Below are 23,947 nucleotides of genomic sequence, written 5' to 3' on the forward strand. Positions count from 1 at the left end.
CTTCTCTTTACCTCAGTTGTTTCATGTATAAGATGAGACTATAATAGCACATATCTCAGAGTTTTGAGAATGAAGTAGTTAAATGTGCAATTCCCTGGATTAGAACAGTGGTCAATGTCAATGCATGGAAAATGTAAATAACCATTAATCTTCATTTTATGAGATAAACATATGCATATACATAGGCCTGTCAGTGTTTACCTGTTGCCATGCAGTTTGTTGGAAATTGGTTCTATATTCACTTAGGCATAAACAGTTTAATTTCATATCACATACTGACTATAACATGTCCAGTATTATGAAGTTAATTTATTAAGATAATATTTATAGCAAAAATATAGTTATCATCTAACTTTTGTTATAGCATTTTAATAACCTTAACAAGAGAATAGAAAACATTTGTCTTTCTCGTCTTATCTTCCTCAGGTAGTAGATATTTGTAGATTAATAGGCAGAAGAATGCCAATGTTTTGACTTTGAGCTTGTCCTTCTTAATATACCAGTTAACCAAATAAAGATGATATATTCATTTACATTTCTTAATTAATAAACTTTTACTACTTGCTTTTTTCCTCCTTTCTCCCTGAAATAAATGTACTGATCCAAACACATACCTTACATAGTCTCCTCTAATTGAATCTAATACCACAATAAATTGATTTCTCTACAAATAATCAAGGAAATAATTAAATTGTTATGTTACATATATCTGCTCTATGAGGTTATTTATTTTAGAATTATTTAGATATTTAACCTTTTCAGGTTAGTAATACTTTTGTTACTACAACTGAATTTGAGACTGCGTCGTCAGCAAGGCCTCATGACTTTTGCTTACTGTACATCTGGTGTTTTCAAAATATAACAGAACGTTAAATGGTAGCCTTTTAGTTTTTGCTCTGTGTGTATGTGTAATGTGATGTGTGGTATGGGTGTCTGTGCCCTGTATACTCTTCTACAGTAGGGGTCACTCAGCTGTAGTAGCTGCTTCATCATTTTGCCACCTCATCTTGCTTTTGAGATGGAGTATACTTTTACTTTTTCTAAAGCTTGTGGTGCTCCGAACTGCAGTCTACTGTGCCGTGGGACTGGGGTTACTGGCACACAGAGATGCATCCATCTGTTTTACCTGGCATCTGGAGATTTGAACTCAGGCAGTCTTGGGCCTCCTTGGCTCTCATGCTTGTGCAGAAAGTGCATTTAACCACTGAGCCATCTCTCTAGCCTAGAACCTTTCCTAGGGGTTCCATCCCCTAAATGTACCTAAGTTTGGCCTGCTGTTTTTGACTAGCACTGTTATCTGTCCCTCAAATCCTATGTCTTCTTCCATCATCATAGCATGCTATGTGCTCATGCACTAGAGGTGTGTCCCAGCTTTCTCTTAGGCCTCCATATCCAGGCAGCCCATGTTTCCTGTAAATGTTTCATATTTGTCACTCTGGTGCAGCCATGAACAGTGCACACCCTTCCTGTCTTCTTCTCTTCTTGGACCCTAGCAATGGTACCTCAGTTGGGCTGTGGGCACCTTGAATCTAGGTTCTTTTGCCTTCTCTCTCTCTCCCTCTCTCCCTCTCTCTCTCCCTCTCTCCCTCTCTCTCTCCCTCTCTCCCTCCCTCTCTCCCTCCCTCCCTCCCTCCCTCCCTCCCTCCCTCTCTCTTTCTCTCTCTCTCTCTCTCACACACACACACACGTATATGTATGTATGTATGTATAGTCAAGAAGCTTCTGCCCAAATTGGGTCCCTGTAACACACAGGGTCAAGTTCTAGTGTGAATCTAACCAGTCAGTGAGTTGTATAACATTCTGAAGTGGTCCCGTGTTCTCAGATTCGAAGCCTGTGTTCCTAACAAGTCTGCATGCTGCAGCCCATTAGCTTGGCTACTTCCATTGAAGCAAATCAGAAGACTGTACTTCACACCTTTGCTCCACTATTATCTAGATGATTCCCCCTGTCAGCCTGGCCAGTGGCCAGTTCCTCCTCCTCCAAGTCTTAGCTTCAGTGCCATGTGGTCAGGGAAACCTTTCTTCTCTTTACAGTCCACCCATACTGCAGTGTGTCGTCACTTGCTGCTGCCCTCACTTTCTTCCTTTTTGTTTTGTAGCCATATCATGTCTGAATATGGGAAGATGACAGACACAGAGCGAGACCAGATAGACCAGGATGCTCAGATATTCATGAAGACCTGTTCAGAAGCAATTCATCAACTCAGAACTGAAGGTGAAACACTGAACGATGCAAGCAGACAACCATGAAAATTCCAGTAGTTAAACAAGATTCATGTGGCGTGCCACCTATGATTCCCTCTTATGTTCTTTGCCATCCTCAGGCTTAAAGCTTAGTCTCCTTCTTGTCCTCAAACACACTTAACCTAAGCAGTCAAAGTCATGGACGACTATAATTCAGGTTAAACACATGGGAGGCAGGAATGGAAAGAACATCCCCAAAACAGAATCAGAAATTGGCCAAGAGGCCAAGGTCAGGAAAAACAGATTATGTGGGTACAGCATTGCTGTGTATGTTCATGGGCATATATATTCCTATGCTTCATGTGGCATGGTGACTGGCATGTGGCTAAGGATGGAAGGGAGTGCTCTAAGAGTCTGTATGTCCTACTTAAGTAAACTTTCATATTGCTTTCATAAGGAAAACTTTGCAACCGTGGTTGCCAAGATATGTACCCCAGCTCTGCCACATTTTGCCTGTATGGCCTCGGACAAGTCACTTAATCTCTCTGGTCCTAAGCTCTTCATTTAAACAATGTAGACAATTATTGGGCATATACCTTAGCATTCAATTACATTCTTATTATATGCTTAGAAGCCTGTCTGGTGTAAGGAGGCTGTTATTAGCTTCCTTTACTGAGTTTAACTCTCACCGAGGTGGTAGAATGGCTTCCTCATCATGCCTCTTCCTTAATTCTTGTCTGTGTTCTGAGGCAGGTAGAATACATTAAGACTACAGAGGTCAGACTTGCAGGATGCTGTTGTGCTCATGACAGACACTTCAGTTTGGGAAGTTTCTGGGTGAAACATGAAAGCTGTAGACAATCTTGCCAGGAAAAAAAAAAGCATGCACATGCACACAAAGTTCTTCTGTGTGCGGTGTTGCAGTCCCAATTCCTCTGTGAATCTCAGGTTATTCAGTTCTGTATTAAAAACATAACCTGGAGCCGGCATGGTGGCACACATCTTTAATCCCAGCACTTGGAAGGAAGAAGTAGGAGGATTGCTATGAGTTCAAGGCCACCCTGAGACTACATAGTAAATTCCAGGTCAGCCTAAACTAGAATGAAACCCCGCCTCGAAAAACCAAAAAAATAAAAAATAAATTTTTAAAAAAGTAAAAACATAACCTGTATCTCCAATACTCAAGGATACATGCAGCCAAGTGATCTTAGGCTGTGTAGTAGCACCTCTGTCCTTAGTGGCCTTCAGGTAGGAAGCAGACACAGTGAAAACTGCCATTTGGCTCATTTGCAATTCATATGTGCATTGTTAAACACTTGCTTGCACACAGGCACCCACCCTCTCCACATATGGCATCATCTTACCAAAATCAGTAACACAGACTTTAGAACTCCTAGGTCTGTTTTACCAGACTTCTTTGTGGTAGTTCAAGCGAGAAAGGCATTGTTGTGGCTTGGCATCATAGAAGGATCATGGAGAGTGGGATAGTGTAATTCAGTATCTGAGGGATCGAGTGCAAGCATAGGCAGGTGGAGTACGTGTTCAGCATGTGTGATTTAAGCATGTTGGATGGAGGTCAGCATGAATGCCAGCTGCTGTTAATACAGCCAGATCAGATCTAGAGAAAGGACTGTGGGCTGTATGCATCTGTTCCCTGACTGCTGTCATAAACTGAAATTATTTGACTGGAGTTTCTTATGAGTTTAATCTTTCACTTGGTAAAGCCTAATAAATCTTACTTTTAAAAATGTAGTCTCAAAATAAAAATGTAGTCTCACTTGTCACAAGTCTTGTTTTATAGCTGTGTTTTTAAAATTACTTTCAATAAAAAAGCTGCTCTAAGAAAAGTGATGAATTATTTTTCAGAAATTGTTGAATACAGAGGCTTGAGTGTTGTCCTTTTCTCTTACAGCCCACAAGGATATCCATTCCCAGCAAGTAAAGGAGCACAGGACTGCTGTTTTGGATTTTGTTGAAGACTACTTAAAAAGTATTTCATTTTCTCTAAAGGTCAAATGTGGGGTTTTATAGTAGATGTAATTCAGAATACAGCTTTGCTAGTAGAAAACCGCTGTGTCTCATTAGATTTAATGACACCTTTCCTGAGAAGCCACTTGAAATAGTCTCTCTTCTGGTATTTCCCCTTCAACAGGAGTGTGTAAACTTTACTCAGAACAAAGAGCCATCCGAGTGAAACGAGTGGTGGATAAGAAGAGACTGTAAGTATTGCATTTGTGGCTCTTCCTCTGCTAAGAGGAATCATAGTAATGGCAGCTCAGGGTTATAGATTATTCCCTCAGTGTGGGGAATTGTGCTGGAATTTCTTCACAAACTAGTGTAGCCAGTTCTTACTGAGTGTTCATCATGTGCCAGGCACAGTGTTGGCCACTCCGCTAAGCTCACTAACCCAGTGATGCAGGTATTGTTGCTCTCTGGTTAAAGACACTGACATCCTGCAGGTTTGGTAACTCATGGTGATCCCACATATAATAGTGGCTGAACTGTCCATTTTGTTTCTCTCTCTTTTTGCAAGTTAAGACAGTTTGGCTATGTAGCCCAGACTGGCCTCAAAGTCACTTTGCAGTCCAGACTGGCCTTGAACTCACAGTCTTCCTGCTTCAGCACCCAAAGTACAGGGTGTACAGGTGGGTGCCACCACACCCAGCTTCCCATTTTGTTTCTCAGTTACCCAATGAGGTAGGCCACTTGTAGCCATTTTACCTGAGCCTCTGCCTCCATACCACCTTCTCTGAATGGTTTTTCTGAGGGAAGAGCTTTCACTGAGACCAGTGCTTCCTCCATGAGCTTCCTTGTGTCGCTGGCAGTATGACGGAACACTTGCAAGTTACTCTGCGCTCTGAACACATTCCTCCCCCACCCCAGCACCCGTTCCATGCAGGTACTGTTCTGAGCACCCCCACCCTTGGTACCATAAAGGCCCCAGGAGGTTGGAGTGCGTGTTCAAGACTATACAGCCATAAGAGCCATCAGCAGCAGAGCCAGCACAGTGTCATTGCCATGACACCTGTCTGTGTATCTGTCATCCTCTGGCTGCATGCCAACTTCTACAGCATAGGTTCTGTGTTCACTCATTGACTTCTTTACAGCTGGTGGGCTTGCTTGGACAATGAAACAAATCAATGAGGCAGTGAGGATTCTGTCCCCATGCCAGATCTGAACCATTTCTAAACTAGCATTGTTATTAGTTGAAGACATTCTTTCAGGAACTAGATTTTCATAATGCTTCAAGGGGCTGGATTGATGGCTCTGTGGGGAAAGCCACTTGCTTTATGTAAGACTTCAAGATACATTTTCTTCATTCTTACTGTGTCTGGGTTTCCTATCACAATTTTCTGGTTCAGTGACTTGCTGGGAAGACTTATAGAACATAGCATATAGCCAGTTCCTGGTTATGGCTTTTCACAGGAAAATGATATCAAGTAGAGCAGCAAAAGGACAAAGTCTTTGTTAAAAAGTACCAAGTACACCAGGGCTCGCTTCCACAAATCTTCTGGAGGAGTTATGCACAGCACATGATACGAGACAGTTCTCTGTTAGGGACTGGTAGCATAAGGACAATTATACCTAACACATGAAAATTCAAAACTCCCAGAACTCCCCATTAAGCCACTGTGAGACCACACTATTTGAACATACAGTTCAGACATGGGAGCTGTTCTTTCAGATAAGACGGTGTGAACTCTCCAAAGCCGAAGTTTTCAGATATGAGCATACCCTTAACAGTGACAGTCAAAGGCTGCCACATGAGCTCTCTTCTGAACAGACTGGACATTGGAAATGCCACCAGGTAGAAGCATTTGTGGAAGTGAGTAAGTAGACAGTTGAGTTACCTGGCAGCAGACAGTTATGATTCATGATATAATGCACTGAGGTAGCATTTCAGAGAAACACTAGGGCTGTTTGGTTGCTGAGAGCTGGGCTGGCATGAAAAAGGAGCTACAGGATCAGGAGAGGGAAAACAGTACAGGTAAGTGGCCTATCAGTGCAAGGAGCCCAGAATCTGTAACCATATGTTTGAATCCTGGCTCTGTTAGCTGTGTGACTTTGAATACCTGCATATTTTCCTTGTCAGTAACATAGGATAATTAATAGTGCTTAACTTGTAGGGTGATTTGACAAAATGAGTTGTACAGGTAAAACACTTGCAGTGAATTAGTAGATGTTAACTTACATGCTTATCTGCTGTTAAGCACTTATCATGTGCCAGGCAGCATTAATTTATTTCATTTAGTCCTTGAACAACCTTATTAAGAGATACTGTATCCCATTTCATAGATGAGGAAACTGGCTCAGCAAATTTGGGTTAGCTGACCAGCACTACTACAGCTGAACTGATGTTTGATCCTGAAGGTTATGGGTAGATTCTCCCAGGAGGGCAATTCCTCTTAGCTATTTAAAGAATCCCATCTGGGCAGGTGAATTTGAAAAGAAAGCAGTCCAGGCATGGGGAGGAGGGTGAACAGTGTCCCAGGCAGGAAATAAGAGAGCAAGTCAGACTCTGATGATGTGTGATTTGCTTCAAGATGTGGTCACTGAGTCTCACATCCACCAAGAAGGAGAAGTTGCTGTGTGTTGCCCTGTTGCAGGTACACATCAAGCACACATCCCAGGTAAATCAAAAAGAGGTGTTTGTGTCTACAGCCTTAGTTCCTGGTCCTTGACAGTGATTCCCACTGAAATACAAATTGAAATCAGTCAGATGGGAATTGTTCTCATTTAGACTGTGAAGTATAGGGTTGCCTCCTGCCAAACAGCTGCCCTCATTAACTTTGAGCAGAAGACTTGAGGGAATAACTCTGTGACCCTACCCATTGTAGTCAAGCCCTCTCCTTCTAGGTTTAAGTTTTTGTTTTGTTTTGTTTTGGGGCTGGTTTTCTTTGGGGGGGGGGGTCTTTTTGAGGCAGGCTTTGAACTTGCAGTCACACCACCTCAGCTTCCTAAGCGTTGAGATTGTAGGATCACAAGCAGGTATCCCACTCCTGACCTCCTGTAATTCCTCACATTTGGGCAAAAGGCATCTGCCTAAAACATAATATGTGATTTTATCCCTTGCTTGAATCCCACGTCTCACAAAGGATGATCACATATAACAAACATTCAAGCTGTTCGGCTGTACCATCACCTGTTTCTCAGTCCCTAGTGATGTTTACTCTGTCAGGCCTTTGTTCTGTAGAGACCTTTCTCTTGTACCTTAATCCTTGCAGATTTCTCTATTTTTTCCTCCATGTTCCTTTTGAATATGCCTGCCCTGTGCATCTGGCATAATCTCTCCCAGCTCCTGCAGGCAGAGTGATGTTTCTCTTAGCAAGTTCACTGCATGTTGTTCACAGTTGGGAGCAACACACACCCATACAGCTGACATTGACTGAGATGTCCCCACACCACCTTGGCCCATTGTATAGCTGACAGTGATACTTACCGCCACAGCTAGAGAAGAGTGCTGTAAGTGTTGTCATCCCAGTTCTCTGTTTTCACCTGAGGAAGACTGTAAGTCTTTTGAAGGTAGGGGCCTGTGTCTTTTATGTCTAGTCTTGTGCATGTTAATCTGATCCTGTCACAAGTGGATGCTCAGCTGCTGGTTCTTGAATGAAGGAACTGCTGCTGAGAGGGGGCTCACTCCTGGCTCATTTGGCATGCATAGTAAAGGCTTGTACACTAGAAAGGTATGGGCAGGATTAGGTGTAACATTGGGATAACTGGCACTAAAGCATTTTAAATCCACCCTGTCTTCTTCCTGAGCACTAATATTTTGGTTCTGATTTAATTTGGCATAGTCATTACATGCCCTCCTTGGTATGTATTCTCATCAAAACCATTTGAGATAATCAGAAGCATGTTCTCTCTCCAGACGATCGTCAGGTTGTATGTGGTTGGCTCTCAGTGGAGGCAGGTAGCAATCTAGAAATCAAGACCAACCTCTGAGGCTCTATTCTGCTGACACAGAGGATTCCTTTCTAAGGGCACAGTCACCTGAACTGAGGCTCAGGGTCCTGCCCTCCGTTCCTCTTTGCCCTGCAGTGCGTGGTCTGAGGCTGCTTCTGTTTCTCAGCTTAACCCTACTTTAAGGTTTGACAGGTTTGGTTTGTCATTTGGACCCTTTGCTTTTCTAGCACAGGGTTCTAGTGAGTGGTGACTTAGCTGCTTTCCCTGTCTCATGGGAGAACTAAGAAAAACAAAACCTATTAGTCAAAGATAATGTCTTCAAATATTGAGCAGGTTACAGAATGTTATCAGAAGGCTGAACAGCTTCTCGGCACTTGCTGAGTTGTCACTGTAGCTAGCAGTTATATGAGTATGCCCAACTGTAAATAATAATATAAGTTCTAAAGAGGAGTATTTCCTAAGCTATTCTGAAGAAACATGAGGGCAGGGCTGTGTCTTGCCTCTTCATGCCAAGGCCTTTACTCAGTATCCCACATACATAAGCGCTCAGCCAGTGTCATGGCAGTGGGTGTAGTAATGGTGGCAACAGTAGTAGTGAAGATAAGCAGATGTGGTGTCGGGCCCACATTGCTAATTTTGCTCCATTCACTGTCTATAACAGGAACCTTGTTCATTGTCTACAAAAGGCATCAGCAACCTGGCCTGGGGCCCACTCTAGACTTTGTTCCATTTTTGTACAGTCTTCCAGCTAAGCATGGTTTTATATACTATCTATATACATGCACATATATTTTAAAGATTTAGAAAAGTAAAAAAGAATGTGAAATAGAGCCTACAATACTTTCCTTCTGGTCCTTTTGCAGAAAAAGTGTGCTGACCCTCGCCTAAAACATACTCCCTGAAGGGAAGGGTCACTTTTTTGTTGCAGTTTTCACCATCTGTCACAGAGTATTGTATAGTCCACTGTGCATGACAGATTCACAGCTGTGCCTCAGGTGACCTGCTACAGCAGTCTGGTGACACCTGAGCTGGTCTCTGTCATGTTTAGCAAGATGAACCCTCTGAATAAAGACAATGTCAAGTTGCTCTGAGTTCTTGCTCTTCACCACAGACCAGAAATGAGCAGTCAGGGGTCTGGTTCTGGCCTGTGTACCACACTTTGAGTAGCACTTACTTAAAAAAACAAACAAACAAAAAAAGGCATTCCTAGTATATAGTAGATTCCCATTAAAGATCTGTTACATGAGTGACTGTGATGGAGAAAGAGGCTTAATCAGGATGGTAGTAATTTGGGAGATCCACAGAATCTGTGCCTGAAGGAATGCAGCTTTTTGAAATCCTAGTACTTTGATATTTTACATAGAAAACATCTTTCTACCCTCTTGGGTTGAAATGAAAGATCAATACATATATCTGGAATACTAAATCCTTTTCTGTAATATTTGGATAGGATCTATTTAAGATTTACAAAGAGCTTCTCTCCTGTATTTTCTTATTTTTAAAAATCTCTCTCTCTTCCCTCCCTCCTCCTATCTCTTTCTATCCATTTAAAATAGAATCCTGAACTTTTCAAGTAAGGGTCCTGGAAATAGATGTTGGTCAGGTGGAAATTGTGTTTCTTGCAGCTATATAATACTTAGCCTTTAGTTAAAGAAATTCCATTTAAGTAATTCATAGTGTATAAACTGATCTTTCTGATGACTTTTTAAAATTGCTTTCTCCCCCAAATTGCCTTTAGCTAGGAATTTCTCTGAGGATATCAGTAGACATTCTGAATATAATTAGACTGGTTTTTATCACTTAGGTAAAAGTACCTTTATTTCAGTCTGCTACTCCACAGCCTCTTACAGATTTTACATTGAGAACTGGCACTAGTGTATCCCAGACACAAAGGCTGATAGACACTAAAGGATGCTTCCCCCTCCTGAACCACTCAGTCTGGAAGCCATGAGATGGGATGGGTGAGGTGAGTGTCTGCAGTGGTAAAGAGCCCTTGCAGTCCAGTAGAGTGTGGCAGGTGGTCAAGGTGGTCAGCAGGAGCAGGGAGAGCCCCACAAGTACAGGGGTGCATCCTCACCAGGAGAAGGAGTAGTGATCACATAATAAATACAGAGGCAGATCAGAGGCCAGTTTTCTCACTGTAGGAGAAGGGACTAGGAAGAAGCCAGGATGAATGAATCCTGTGGTTTGGGGTTAGAATGAAAGATAATAGCATAAATTTGTGTTTTTTAATTTCCACAGCTCATTATAAAAGTAAATGTGGTAGTAGTGTATGTATAACAATGGATATTTGCATTTTCTTGTCCTGCCCTGAAAACAATCATAGTCCAGGTCTTAGTTTCTCAGTAAAAATTCCAGCCTCAAGAAACCAGCCTTCCTAGAGAAATGAGTTTGTTCTTGGGCTAGGGAAGAGGAAGTATGAAATGAGCCTAGCACATTCATTGTCGTAGAAAGCAAGGGGGGTATCAGAGAATGATAGGGATGTGACTGAGTCACAGCAGCTAGAGTCTGTTGGCTAATTTTGACATAGAGATAGCAAAAAACTGCACAATACAGCAGATTATAACCCATTTAGTGAAAGAGCACATCTGGACAGGAATAGATTCATGGACAACTTCAACATAAAAACAAGCACTCCTGGGCTGGAGAGATGGCTTAGCGGTTAAGCGCTTGCCTGTGAAGCCTAAGGACCCCGGTTCAAGGCTCGATTCTCCAGGACCCACGTTAGCCAGATGCACAAGGGGGCGCACGCGTCTGGAGTTTGTTTGCAGTGGCTGGAGGCCCTGGTGCATCCATTCTTTCTCTTTCTCTACCTGCCTCTTTCTCTCTCTGTTACTCTCAAATAAATAAACAAAAATGAACAAAAAATACATTACATATGTGTATAAATATTGTCAATAAAATTGTAGTTTTTTTAAAAAAACAAACAAGCACTCTCCCCACAGCTGTTCCTGGCAGAAGGGGAGGAAAACCTTACAAGGGTCCAGGCACCCACCCACAGTCTAGTTAATGAGCAAGGTGAGACACATGCAGCCTGACAGGATGCCACAGGAACGACACAGCTGTACTCTTAGGACTTCTGCCAAAGATCTGTTACCTGACTCCAGCCACAAGGAAGCATTGGACTCACATTGGGAAATGTCTTACAGAGTAACTGGCACATTATCAAATGTCAAGATCAAGAAACTGTAGGAGAGACCAAAGGAACCACTCAAAAGAGGAGACTAAAGAGAAATAAGAAGATAGGAGAGGTAATTCTGACCTGAACTCTTTGCTGAGGAAAAGAGAGATGCTGTACCTTTTCTGATGTTTGACAGCTGCACCATGATTCTATCAGAGAATTCTGTGTCTTTAGAAATATCCACTGACCCAGCAGGTCCCCTCCTGAGTCCCTCAGCCTGGAATGTCTTTTGAAGAATCTTACAGCTCTCTCAAAATCTTGATTAGGTGATACCTTGTCTGGGAAGATCCCAGCATTGTTTTACATGGTAATTGTTTACTCTGTGTTAATAAGTTGTTGCAGCAACATTGAGTAGTGGGAGGCAGTTGGGAGACAGGTTTCTCTCTGTCACAAAAACAGAAGAGAGAAGGCTAGAATGATCCATGTGGTGGGAATTGGAGTGAAAGTATAGATAGTAGTTTCCTGATGAGGAAACTAAGGCTGGGAACTTAGAGGCAGCCCAAGAGCACCTGCTGGAGGCACACCCTGAACTAGGCACTTTCTTCTGGGTGATCTCATTTCATCTTTGCAAGAGTCCTTGGAGAAGGGTAGCATTTTCCAGAAGAAAACTTGGAGAACTGAAATACACTAAAGATCGCATAGCAAGTAAGTGGCAGTCTAGAATCAATCCCGTTTTCTCCATACCTAAATGTGTCTTTTTCAAAGCAGTCATCCAGTCAATGGCAGAATGGCTCAGGTCTCAACCTGTGGAATTTGTAGAATTGCTGGTGCTACCTGCCAGCCCAAACAGTCTGTGAGTTTTCAGGACATCTGCTGAGCAACATGGCCAAGACAAGGCTGCCTCATCTGAAGTGGCTGGCAGCTCCCACACCAGACCTATCCCTGGCTGATCCATCAAAATATCCCAGAGCCTTCCCACTCCATAACAGCCTAGACCAGCAGTTGGAGACCTAACAGAGTCCCCTTGGGTAGACTGTGCCAGCATGTATCCTTCTCTCCAAAGGCATTCTAAGAATCATGTGTAGATTGTTTTAGCTCCTCTCTTCTGTGTTGTGGCTTAAAGGGGAAATGTCATCAACAGACTCATATGTCTAAGCAAAACAGCTGGTAGAGCTGTTTTGGGAAGCTATGGAGCAGTTAGGATGTGGGTCCTAGCTGGAACAAATGGGTAAGGGTAGAGGCTTTGAGGGTTGTAGCCAGTCTCTGGTTCCAGTGATTTCTCTGCTTTGACTACCACAGCCATGTAACATGCAGCCCTGTGCTCCCATGGCTGCAGCGCAGTTGTCAGGCCTTCCCCGCCATGAAGGACTCTATCCCCTGAATGGCAACCAGGATAAATCTTTTTTCCCTTAAGTTGTTTATGTCAGATACTCTGTCACAACAATGTGAGAAGTGCAGTGTACATCTTACTGGAAAAAAATGTACACCATGTCTCAAAAAGTTCATTTTATCAAAACACTCTGCCTTTTCTTGTCTACACAGTGATAATGGCAAAGGCGGCAGTATAGTAGTAATGACAGCTGATTGGGGCTGTTAATGTGGGCTATTGATTGTGCTGAGTGAGCTCTTACAGATAAACCAGTAGTGCAAGAAGGGTAATCCCATTTGCAGGTGGGAAGCAGGCTAAGAAATAGTAAGCCATTTCTCATTTACTGTCTGGGAAAAATCTGAAAATTCTAGTACATGAATGTTTTATTTCAAGGCATTTTGAAATTTGACTAATGTGTCAGGTTCTCAATTACTAAATTCCAAAATTAATTTGAAGTAATATAATAAGTATTAAATCTTTTAATCATATTTATATACCTAATGTCAAATATGGAATAAACTCCGCCTATTCTCTTTTGAGATTGTTCGGTGGTGCTGGAGATCAAACCCAGGGCCTCCAGCATGCTAGGCAAGCACTGTACCTCTGAGCTGTTTTCCCTTCCCTTAGTTGTGTTTTTATTTGGCTTATTGTCTTAACACATTGTTAAAACTTATTTGGGTGATTGTATCTACTAGTAAAAATTTGTGCTTTTTTTGCTGAATAGTATTGCATTGCTTAAGTACCACAGTTGCCTTCCTTATCCTCATATTGTAGGCATTTTGGTTGTTTACACTTTTTATTTTTTACTACTATAGATAAGGTAGCTGTGAACATTCTTTTTATAAGCCTTCATGAGGATATACCTTCTCAGTTTTCTTTGGTAAATACCTAAAAGGAGTTAATCTGTTATAGTTTTAGTGAAACATAGCCTTAAATTTCCTTAGGTGGCAACTATAGTGGTTTGAATTAGATGTCCCCCATAAACTTGTGCTCTGAATGCTTAGTTTCCAGCGAGTGGCAGTTTGGGACCTGGAGCCTTACTGGAAAAGGTGTGTTCTTGGAGGTGGGCCTATTGGTATTATAGTCAGCTCCCCCTAGCTAGAGTTTGACTCACTGGCTTTCCGCTGTTGTCCACCTGATATTGGCAAGGAGGTGATGTCCAGCCTTTTCTTTCATCTTTCCTCTGCCATCATGGAGCTTCCCCTTGAGAATACAAAATCAAAATAAACCCTGTCTCCCATCAGCTGCTTTTAGTCAGGTGATTGTCCCAGGAATGAGAAGCTAACTACAACAGTCACACCAGTTCATACACCTTCCAGCTGTGTGAAAGAGTGCTGACACCTCTCTCTTCACCAGGTGTTGCTGAGGATTGTATTTCAGGTGCTCTGAAGGATGAGCAGAATAATCTCACTGTGCCTTTAGTTTGCATTTCCCACTGATTAGTTAATCACCTATGAATGTCTGTTTGATCATTTGTATATTTCCTTCTAAAAGGTCTGTTCAAGTCTTCTACCCATTTCCTTTTTTCCATTTTTCACTCATTTGAGAGAGAGGCAGATAGAGAGAGAGCAAGTGAATGGGCGTGGCAGGCCCTTAGCCACTGTAAGCGAACTCCAGACACATGAGCCACTTTGTGCATCTGGCTTACGTGGGTACTAGGGAATCAAACCTGGGTCCTTAGGCTTCATAGGCTAGCGCCTTAACTGCTAAGCTATTTCTCCAGCCCCTTTTGTTCCATTTTTAGTTTTTTAAAATTTTATTGACAACCTCCATACATATATACAATATAACATGATCACAATCCCTTCTTAACACCCTCCTTTGTCCTTCTCCCTACCCCTCCACTGAATCCCTTCTTTCCAACTAGTCCATGGTCTGTTTTGATATCATCATTTCTTCCCTTCTGTTATGCAGGTCCTGTGTAGGTAGCATCAGTCACTGTGAGGTCATTAATGCCACAGTCACTTTGTGTGTCTCAAAGACAGTATTGCAAAGCACTCCTCCCCTACCTTGTGATACAGATGTCTCAGTGCTGAATACTTTCCTATCTCCTCAGCACTTGTCTTTTTTTTTTAAATTTAATTTAATTTATTAGTTTTCTTTTCAGTAAATACGGGCAGTTTGGTACCATTATTTAGGTATTTAGGCTCATCTGTGTTCTACCCCCTCCCATTAGACCCTCCTTGTTAATGAAAATGGGTCGTGCATTGTGGAGTTAGCCCCCAGTTATTGGTATGATAAATGTCTCTGCATATCATGACCCAACATGTGACTCTGACATTCTTTCCGCCCCCTCTTCCGCAAAATTTCCCTGAGCCATGTTGGGTTCATTTTTGGTCTGCTTCAGTGCTGAGGTGTTGGGGGCCTCTGAGGCTCTGGCTCTCTGATTTGGTAGGAGTTGATTTTTCTCTGCGTTGATCTCCTTCCCCTTTGTGCTGGTATCCGGTTCACAGGAAAACATCACCCTTGCTTATTTCGCCAGTTGTCCTTAGTTTCAGTTGGGCCCCTTTTAAGGTATGTTGGGGCAGCTCTCTTCTTAGGATCTGCATCTATCTGGAAAAGAGAAGCAGATTCTCCAACGGAGAGTAAGTTAGCACCCGGAAAATTGAGATAACACTTACTTTTTTGATAGACAGTATGGTAGGTTTAGGCCCTCTTATGCCCCGTGATTGATGGTAGCTTGATATTGTAGAGTGGGCTTGTGTTTGGGAATGGTTCTGACTTGTTTCCCAGCTGCAGCTATGGGTCTAGTACCACTGAGTAGATCAGTTAGCCAAATCAAGAGCAATTGATTCCTCACCATGGCTGTGTACCAGTATTGCACTTGTGTGGGTATCACATCTGGTTATTTGTTGCTAATTAGGTTAAACAATGTGTTGCTTGGACAGATCTTGGTCATTTCCCCCAGTCGCCTATGTAGCACCAGCACTTGTCTTTTGGTTTTTCAAAGTAAGGTCTTGCTGTAGCTCAGGCTGACCTGGAATTCACTATGTAGTCTCAGGGTAGCCTCAAACTCATGGTGATCCTCCTACCTGCCTCCCAAGTGCTGGGATTAAAGACATGTACCACCACACTTAGTTCTCTTCTCAGCAATTTTATGAGGTTTGAGTCTCCCCAGTGATCACTATCATCTAAAAGAGATTTCTCTAACCAAAAATGAGAATAGCATTAATATATGAGAAATTCCTTAAGTATTTAATGAACAGTCTGGTGGGTTTAACATCCCCATCCATTTAACCAAACAACAATAATAGTTAAAGTAATTCTATCTATACAAGAAGACTTTAAGGCTTTCCTCATTGACTGACTCAACATGGATTCTGGAGCTGGGTCCTGAGATCCTTTCACCAACATATATTATTGAACATACTCATGCGTTGTATGACCCACACAAATCTCTGAACACCCATAGGCCTTCATTTCCTTCTGTTAAAAACAGGAAGAGAAGGGCTGGAGAGATGGCTTAGCGGTTAAGCACTTGCCTGTGAAGCCTAAGGACCCCGGTTCGAGGCTCGGTTCCCCAGGTCCCACGTTAGCCAGATGCACAAGGGGGCGCACGCGTCTGGAGTTCGTTTGCAGAGGCTGGAAGCCCTGGCGCACCCATTCTCTCTCTCCCTCTATCTGTCTTTCTCTCTGTGTCTGTCATTCTCAAATAAATAAATAATTTAAAAAAATTAAGAACAAAACATTTACTACGTAAGAATAAGTATACAAAGTGATTGTTTAAAAAAAAAGAGGAAGAGAAGTAAGAAAAAAAGATCATTAATACTATTACCTTCCTTAGAGGAATATTTTAGAAATAAATTTACCTATATAAAGTGCTTACAATGCCGGGCATGGTGACACATGCCTTTAATCTCAGCACTCAGAAGGCAGAGGTAGGAGGACCACTATTTGCTTCAGGCCAGCCTGAGACTACATAGTGAATTCCAGGTCATCCTGGGCTAGAGTGAGACATTACCTCAAAAAACTAAAAATAAAAAGTGTTTAGAGGAATGCCTAATACACACGGAGTCTTCAGTAAATTTTAACTGTCACTAGTAGGTCATCCTAATATGTGTTTACGGGTTCTTTTCATTACGGTCTACTGCCTGATGACATGGAGTTGGTCATAGATCTTTTTAGCACTCTGCCTGTAATTTTCTTAGTTTTATAAAAATTTTGGTAAAGCTGTTACAAAGCCCATTATTTTATTTTGATCTCTTTTGTTTGTGTGTTAGGGTTGTTTGTTTGAAACAAATATGCTTTAGCTTAGCCTGGTCCCAGACTCATAGCCGTCCACCTGTCTCTGCCTCCCAGTTGATGAGATTATAGTTGTATATCACTCTGCCTAATTCTAAACACCAATATTTTTTAATTTTTTTGTTTAGTTTTATTCATTTATTTGAGAGCGACAGACAGAGAGAGAGAGAATAGGTGCGCCAGGGCCTTCAGCCACTGCAAATAAACTCCAGATGTGTGCGCTCCCTTGTGCATCTGGCTAACGTGGGTCCTGGGGAATCGAGCCTCAAACCGGGGTCCTTAGGCTTCACAGGAAAGTGCTTAACCATTAAGCTATCTCTCCAACCCATAAACACCAATATTGATACAGGAATTTGGAGGTTTCTTGTACAACATTGTACCAATAATTTGGGGTTTTCCCAGATCCTTGTCTTAGGAATTCAAACAATGAAATCTACAGACCAATGGATATAGTTCAGACAGATTTTATTATAGCTTAAAACTTTAGGAGGGAGTGAGAAGGGGGGGGGACGGGCTTAAGCCCAAAACTAAGAGAAGGAAGCCAGGTAGAGCTCTTGCCCATTGAGGCAAGAGGGGGTTGGAGAAGCCCAACTTGTGTGGGTATTTTTAATAGGGCGTGGCTATATGAGAAAGACCAGGTTTATGGGTTTTTTATGAGCCCCATGGATGAGTGACTTTTTTTTTTTTTTTATTCCTGATATCAGGAGTCTGGGGCTGGTCAGGAATTTTGGAAAGGGGCAGTCTTCTCAGAATGATAATTCTGTAGGTAGGGAGTATAAGGACACCCTGGGATGGGGGCAGAGATAAGGAAAGACCAGACCTTTCTGAGTTCTGACCTGCAATAAAGTACAATAACCTAGATTTTTCCTATAAGCCCAAGGATAATTCCTGCACTTAGCCAAGAGAAAGCTTATCAGTTTGGGCCTGTAAAACCCCCAAGCTGCCTAGCCAATTTCTATCTCCTATCATTATTTTATAGCTATTTTTTTCCTTTCTTGTTAGTGATTTGTTGCTATTAAGAAAGCATTCATTCATTCAACATATATTTATCAAATACGTAGTCAGCTTCCCATTATTTTAACAAAGTACCTGAGATTAGCAACTTAAAGAGGGGAGGTTAATTTTGACTGTCTCAGAGGTTTCAGCCTGTGGTTACATATCCCTGATGCCACATTATATCTATGGCAGGAGTCCATTGCAAAAGAACCCTGTGCTCTACATAACAGCCAAAAAGCAAAGAGAGAAAGGAAGGGGTCTTCCCTTCCTTTCTTTCTCTTCCATCCCTTCCTTCCCTCCCTCCCTCCCTCCATCCCTCCCTTCCTTTCATAACCCTACTACCTAAAGGTGCTGCCACTTCCCAGTAAAGCCATGCACTTGCAAACACCCTTCAACACATGGCCTTAGAGGCCTCTTTCCAAACCATATAGGCACTGCATACATGCCAGCACTAATGCAGGAGCTAGAGCTAAGCAGCAAACAGGGCGCAGAGGGCAGGAGGCTCCCCCTCACAGCTGATGGGGCACCGACTTGCTAGGGCCTTTTCAGATAAATCCAGGGGGAGCCTCTCATGAAAGATGCCACCTCATGAGAGGAAACCTGTGGGAAAAAATGGGAGGAAGGATCAAGTCAGTTGTATTGATTACCTGTTAAATATCTGTGCTTTCACAGATAATTTTATGATATTTCTTACATGTTTGTATGTATGTATACATTTATACATATATTCAACAGTGTAAAAATGGTACTTGTTTATTTGAGAGAGAAAGAGGCAGGTAAAGAGAGAGAGAGAAAAAATGGGCATGTCAGGACCTCTAGCCACTGCAGATGAACTCCAGACATGTGCACCACCTTGCATCTAGTTTACATGGGCACTGGGGAATTGAACCTTTAGCTTTGCAGGCAAGCACCTTAACTGCTAAGCCATCTCTCTCCAGCCCTATACTCAAGTTTTTGCACTAGTGGGAAATTTCTGGAATAGTGTATAGGGCCATAAGCCTGCACTGGCATTGTGTTGAGCTGGACACCCTGCTGTGGCTGGGAATGCAGAGGGTGGTACCTACTTCCCCTCCCCTAGCCCCCAGCAAACTGCCATGTTAGTCCTCTCAGTAAGTATACTGTGAGATATATCAATGTGACTTCTGAGACCAAGACAGCAACTGCTCCCCAGTGGAGGAACATGGAACAAAAATGTAGGAGTCACACATGACCCCTTCTGTTGTAAAAAGAAATCCTATTTGGGAAGTAATTAGATGACTGCTGCTAATGACTTATTTTTAGATCTAAGCTGGAACCAGAGCCAAATACCAAGAGAGAATCCACATCTTCTGAGCCGGTGGCAGAAAATGCTTCACAAGACTCTGAAGAAAAACCTGTGACTGAAGAATACCCAGGTGTGAATTAAAATGGAAATCTTGCCTTGCATTTCTTCCCTATAGCCTGTTAGCAAGTCTACAAAGCAGGAAAAAGCTAACAGTCCTGGCCCATGGTGGTGTGCAGCTACATAAAGCATAGGAGGCCAGGAGGTGGCAGCAACTTGTCAGTTGGGTGGGAGGAGTCACAAGATCACTTGGAGGCTGGTGGGGCCCAGGAGAGAGGGTTGCTGGCCTGTGCTGGGCAAGGTGTGAACCAGAGCCCTAGACTGAGGAGGCACTGCCAGAGCTGTCTGCTGGAGAGTCTCTGGAGAGGGATGTGCCCTCCCTGCCACAGTGGAGCTCTTTACCAGCACCAGAAGCCTTACTGCCCTAGGGTGGGGCATGCTTTCTCAGGAGTTGCCCATAGCTATGCAAGCCAATGGGGTATGATGCAAGAGTGGGTTGCTTCCTGCTGTCATGGATTCTGGTTGGCTCATGACTTAAAACAGTTCCTAATACACAGCCCATGGTGATGAGCACAGTAAAACATATGTATATGAATTGTTGTGGTTCATTTACTGGGCATAACTCCTGCATGCCTCAGGTGGGGAATGCTGCTCAGAGCACTGCATAGCTGGAGTGTTACCTCCTGGAAGTATTTGAAGCCTGAGAGAGGCCTGAACATATGTTCTACCATCACATCCTCACTTTGGCCCTAGAGTGGGTATCATGAACCTTTTTTATTAGAGGAGCCCACTGAAAGGCTGGGTCACCTGACCAAGGTGAAAGCTCATGTGTGGCAAGTAGGATTCATTTGTGGATAGGTTTGCTGTGAAGCCCATCTTACACCCAGGTTTCTTTTATTGCCCTGATTTCCTATACATTATAAGCAAGAGTATTTCCTGTGCATTGTGGCTTAGCAGCCTGTAAGAAGCCAGAGCCCCGTCCTCAAGTGAGAACAAATGCTTGTGAAGCCCTTCATTGTGCCGCTTATGCTGGCTGTGCCACAGGCCTGGTGGCTCACCAGGTCTTTCGAAAGCTGGGGTTTGCAGAGCTTATATAGCTGCTCAAAGCTCAGCACAAGAAAGGGATAGTCCAAGCCTTCCACATGGCTAATTTCTGATTGCAGAGCCTCAGCCTATCCTACTTTGGTCCTGTGGGCAGAGCCTTGCATGCCTCCTATGTTCTTTGCCCAAGTCTCACCCACAAGGCCAGGAGCACTGCTTCTCAGAAGATATAGGACATAGGAGGGGCATCATACATAGGAGGGGCATCATAACTTTACTGAGGTCAGACTCATTCATTCATTCATTCATTCAAGGAATACTGTACTGTAAGGACTGATCACAGCGGGGAAAACCAGTATTGATTTGGGGGACTGCCAGAAGAGGATCTCATAGGAAGATGTTTAAGTACCTGGTCCAGTCTGGGCCCCAAGCTCACAATGAATTTTTTTCATAAGCAAGCACTCTACACTGAGCTGTATCCCTAACCCTAGCTTAGGCTATTTTCCTTATAATCATATATCATTTTTCTACATTAAACACAAAGAAATATATTTTCACATTAAAAACTAAAATAAATCTTTTAATTTTTTAATTTAATAGGCTTTTTTAACATTAAGAATATATTTTATATGGATACATCATGTGTTGTTGCCATCTTTTCCCTCTTCTCTGCCCCCATTCCACAGAGGGCCCTCCTCAGTAGGGTTGCTGGTATTCCCCATCAGAGCAGATCTGTTAGCCAACCAGAAAGCCATTGGTTACCCACCAAGGCTGTGAGCCACCATTGTACTAGTGTGTACTTCTTGTCTGGCTGGTTGTTTCTGAGTAGCTTAGGCCCCTGATGGCTCACACTGTTGTTGGCCACTTTCCCCCAGTAGCTCATCTAGCACTTTCCAGCACTAGATAGGCTAACTGTCTGGGGGCTGACTCTCTTCCAGATTCCAGCCAGGTCTCTCCTTACCCTGAATATTGTGCCAAACACTGAGTTGGGTGCTAGGGGCTCTAAAGCACTGAGGGGAATCAGTGGTTAGGTCATTACACATAGGCCCTTCCATTATGGTGTGTCTGTGAATGGAGTTGGGGGTGAGGTGAAAAGAGGCTGGTGAGCTTGGTTATGTGGTAAAGTCATGAGGGAAGCAAGGGAGAAAGTTGGTGGCCCCCTTGACAGGAGTATTCCAGGCAGGGTAGAGCCCTCAGGGCAGGAGCAGGGCCATGGGGCATGGCACAAAAGACTGTCACACCCTCCAGCTGTTGAAATAGATTGTTAAGGCAGATGAGCTAGTAAGGTAGTCATCCACAACAAGGTGTGGGTGGTAAGGTAGTCATCCACAACATGGTGTGGGTGGAATGCACCAATCATGATAGAGCATCAAGATGCATGTCTTTGTAGAGCTAGTTTGTCTCCTATATGTGGAGTTGCAGAGTGTGATGGAGGGTGCTGTACTGGAGCACCTAGAAGGAACCAGCAACTGCAGGCTGGGGAGGAGAAGATTAGGTCAGGAGCTGGCTGTAGCACTTGTGAAGGTGAGGTGCCAACAGGAATGTTGTAGAGGGAAGTGGAGTGAGTCCAGAGGGAAGTTTGACAGAAAGAAGAAGCTAGAGGGCTGAGCCTTCCTTACACTTCTTGTCTTCCTGCTCTTTGTCCCAGCATTTATTTGTGTTCTTTGCTCCCCATATTCCTGCAAGCATGCAAGTTCCACAAATCAGGGGTTCTGCGTTCTGTGCACTTACCACAGAGTGGTGGTTCCAGCCCCAGATCAACACTCTCCCCCAGCAGATACTCAGAAAGTGCATGTTGGGAAGCATGGATATGTACAAGGCTTTGCCTAGAGTGCAGGTTGCTTTGAATGCTGTGTGGTTATTTCCCCATGGGAAGAAGACCCTGGTAGAGAAAAAGTGCTTTACGTGACAGTCAGTATTATCATGAGGTTGTCCCTGATTGCACAGCCCCCAGCTGTGAAGGAGGAACTCACTCCCCAGTTGAGCTCTGAGCAGTGTGCAGAAAACAGAGGGCACATGGAGGGCACTCTGTGGAAGCACTTGAGCATACATAGGTTTGACTATTTTTAAATGGGGGCAATAATACCCACCTTGCAGTGAGATGAGATTAATAGTAGTCCCTAGAACTCAGAGCCTTTGTACTCTAAAGTGGAAAGATAACCCATGGGATAGGAGAAAATATTCACAAACCACCTTGTAAGAGACTTTTATCTAGATTCTGAAAAACCTCTTGACTGAAAACTAAAAGACAACCCAATTGAAAAAGGGGCGAAGGCTATCTGTAAGATCTTGTTAAGGGAGTATCTACAGAAGGCAGTTAAGTCCTTTAAGGAATCAGTATCATCAGCAGTCAGGGAGAAGCAAGTGCCAACCCCAGGGTACCACCTCATATCCTTGTCGGGGAGGAGGAGGGAGACACACAGTGGCAGTACCACATAGGCGCATATGCTGAGTTAGACCGCCTTTGGATCTCAGCACAGTGAGAAGCCAATGGATATTCTGAGGCTGGGGCATGACGGGTTCTGGCTTATATCTGAAAAACTCTGTGACTCCTGATAGGGAGTTGGGATGGAGGCTGATTGGCATGGCAAGAATCTCTTGCGGCAACCCAGACATATAACATCTATTGCCAGGAAGTTCACAGTGGAGCCAGGTAAAAGCATTTGGGTCTTGTTTTGGGTCCTGAGGCCAGCTAGTGCATGGAGCAGCTGGCAGAAGGGGCATCACTGCCTAAGATGAGCACAGCTGGAGGTGAGACTTGGCAACAAGCCTGGAGGAGTGCACTGGGAAGGGACTCCACATGTTGTCCACACGTGTTCAGTCTGAAGTATCTGCTGAGTGTGCAGGTGAAAACCAAGTCACCATTGGAGTGAGCAGGGAGAGCTTAGGGCTGTGAACTTTGGAAATCCCAGGCACTAGGCAAGGTTAGAGCCACTACCCAGATATATGTATGTATATGTGAGGAAGACTTCCATAGTGCTGCCTGCCTTCCTGGCTATAGACCCTTCTGTCCATCCCAGCCTTGGTGTTGACAGTAAATCTCTTATCCCTAGAGCCAGCTTCACTTCACAGGGCTCTGTATCTGTCCTTTCCTTTGGATCTTCTTGTGTATAGACATTCTGCTAAGTGTGCTGCAGTTGACAAAGAGCTTTTACACCTGGTCTGTATGATCTTTTATTTATGTGTTCTCACTGTTTTCCCTTTCAAGGCCCAAGATGTCACTTGGACAAGTGTTTGGTAGAGAATAAGGTGGTTGATTGCCTATTGTACTCTGTCATTTGAAATGACATGACATTTGGTACTTGTTGTTTAGTCAACACGGTCAAACCTCTGTGCTCCCATTGGCCTGTCGATGACTAATAGATGCCTTTTCTTTCTACCTTCTCCCCATCTTGATTCCTGAGCACTCAAATATTTTTCTCAAGTGAGTTCCTGCCCCTAGGAAGGTCATCATTGCCAGAGAGAGGATAAGAGTCTAGGTCCAAGAGAAAGCATGTTCTGCCCTAAGAGAAGGCAGAGGTGGGGACAGAGTTCAGGCAGAGAGTCAAGGGGACCACAAGAAGAGGTAGCCCTGAGAAGTTGAGGTGGCACCTGAAAAGATGGAAGCTTAGAAAGTTCTACACAGAAGGAACAGCCTGAGTGAATGCAGAGAGGCCCCAAAGCATGGAAATTAGTATGAAATGTCATCAAAGAAGACTCCAGAGGTCAGTGAAGCACACAGAAGGGAGGAGGAGGACGGATGCTTGGAGAGACTGGCTGAGACCTGGCC

The 23,947-nt window shown here is 43.4% G+C and overlaps 1 protein-coding gene across 2 annotated transcripts in view; it reads left to right on the forward strand.

The window, feature by feature from the left end:
* Window positions 1–23,947, forward strand: part of Stx18 (syntaxin 18) — a 130,364-nt gene that overhangs the window by 88,755 nt on the left and 17,662 nt on the right. For both annotated transcript variants that reach the window (XM_004669830.2, XM_045133450.1), the window contains 4 exons: window positions 2,100–2,215; window positions 4,097–4,174; window positions 4,337–4,403; window positions 19,098–19,210. In XM_004669830.2, the coding sequence (XP_004669887.1) occupies window positions 2,100–2,215; window positions 4,097–4,174; window positions 4,337–4,403; window positions 19,098–19,210 (374 nt within the window). The remainder of the gene's footprint in view (window positions 1–2,099; window positions 2,216–4,096; window positions 4,175–4,336; window positions 4,404–19,097; window positions 19,211–23,947) is intronic.

This window comes from Jaculus jaculus, chromosome 14 (genome assembly GCF_020740685.1).
Source record: "Jaculus jaculus isolate mJacJac1 chromosome 14, mJacJac1.mat.Y.cur, whole genome shotgun sequence".
Classification (NCBI taxonomy): Eukaryota; Metazoa; Chordata; class Mammalia; order Rodentia; family Dipodidae; genus Jaculus; species Jaculus jaculus.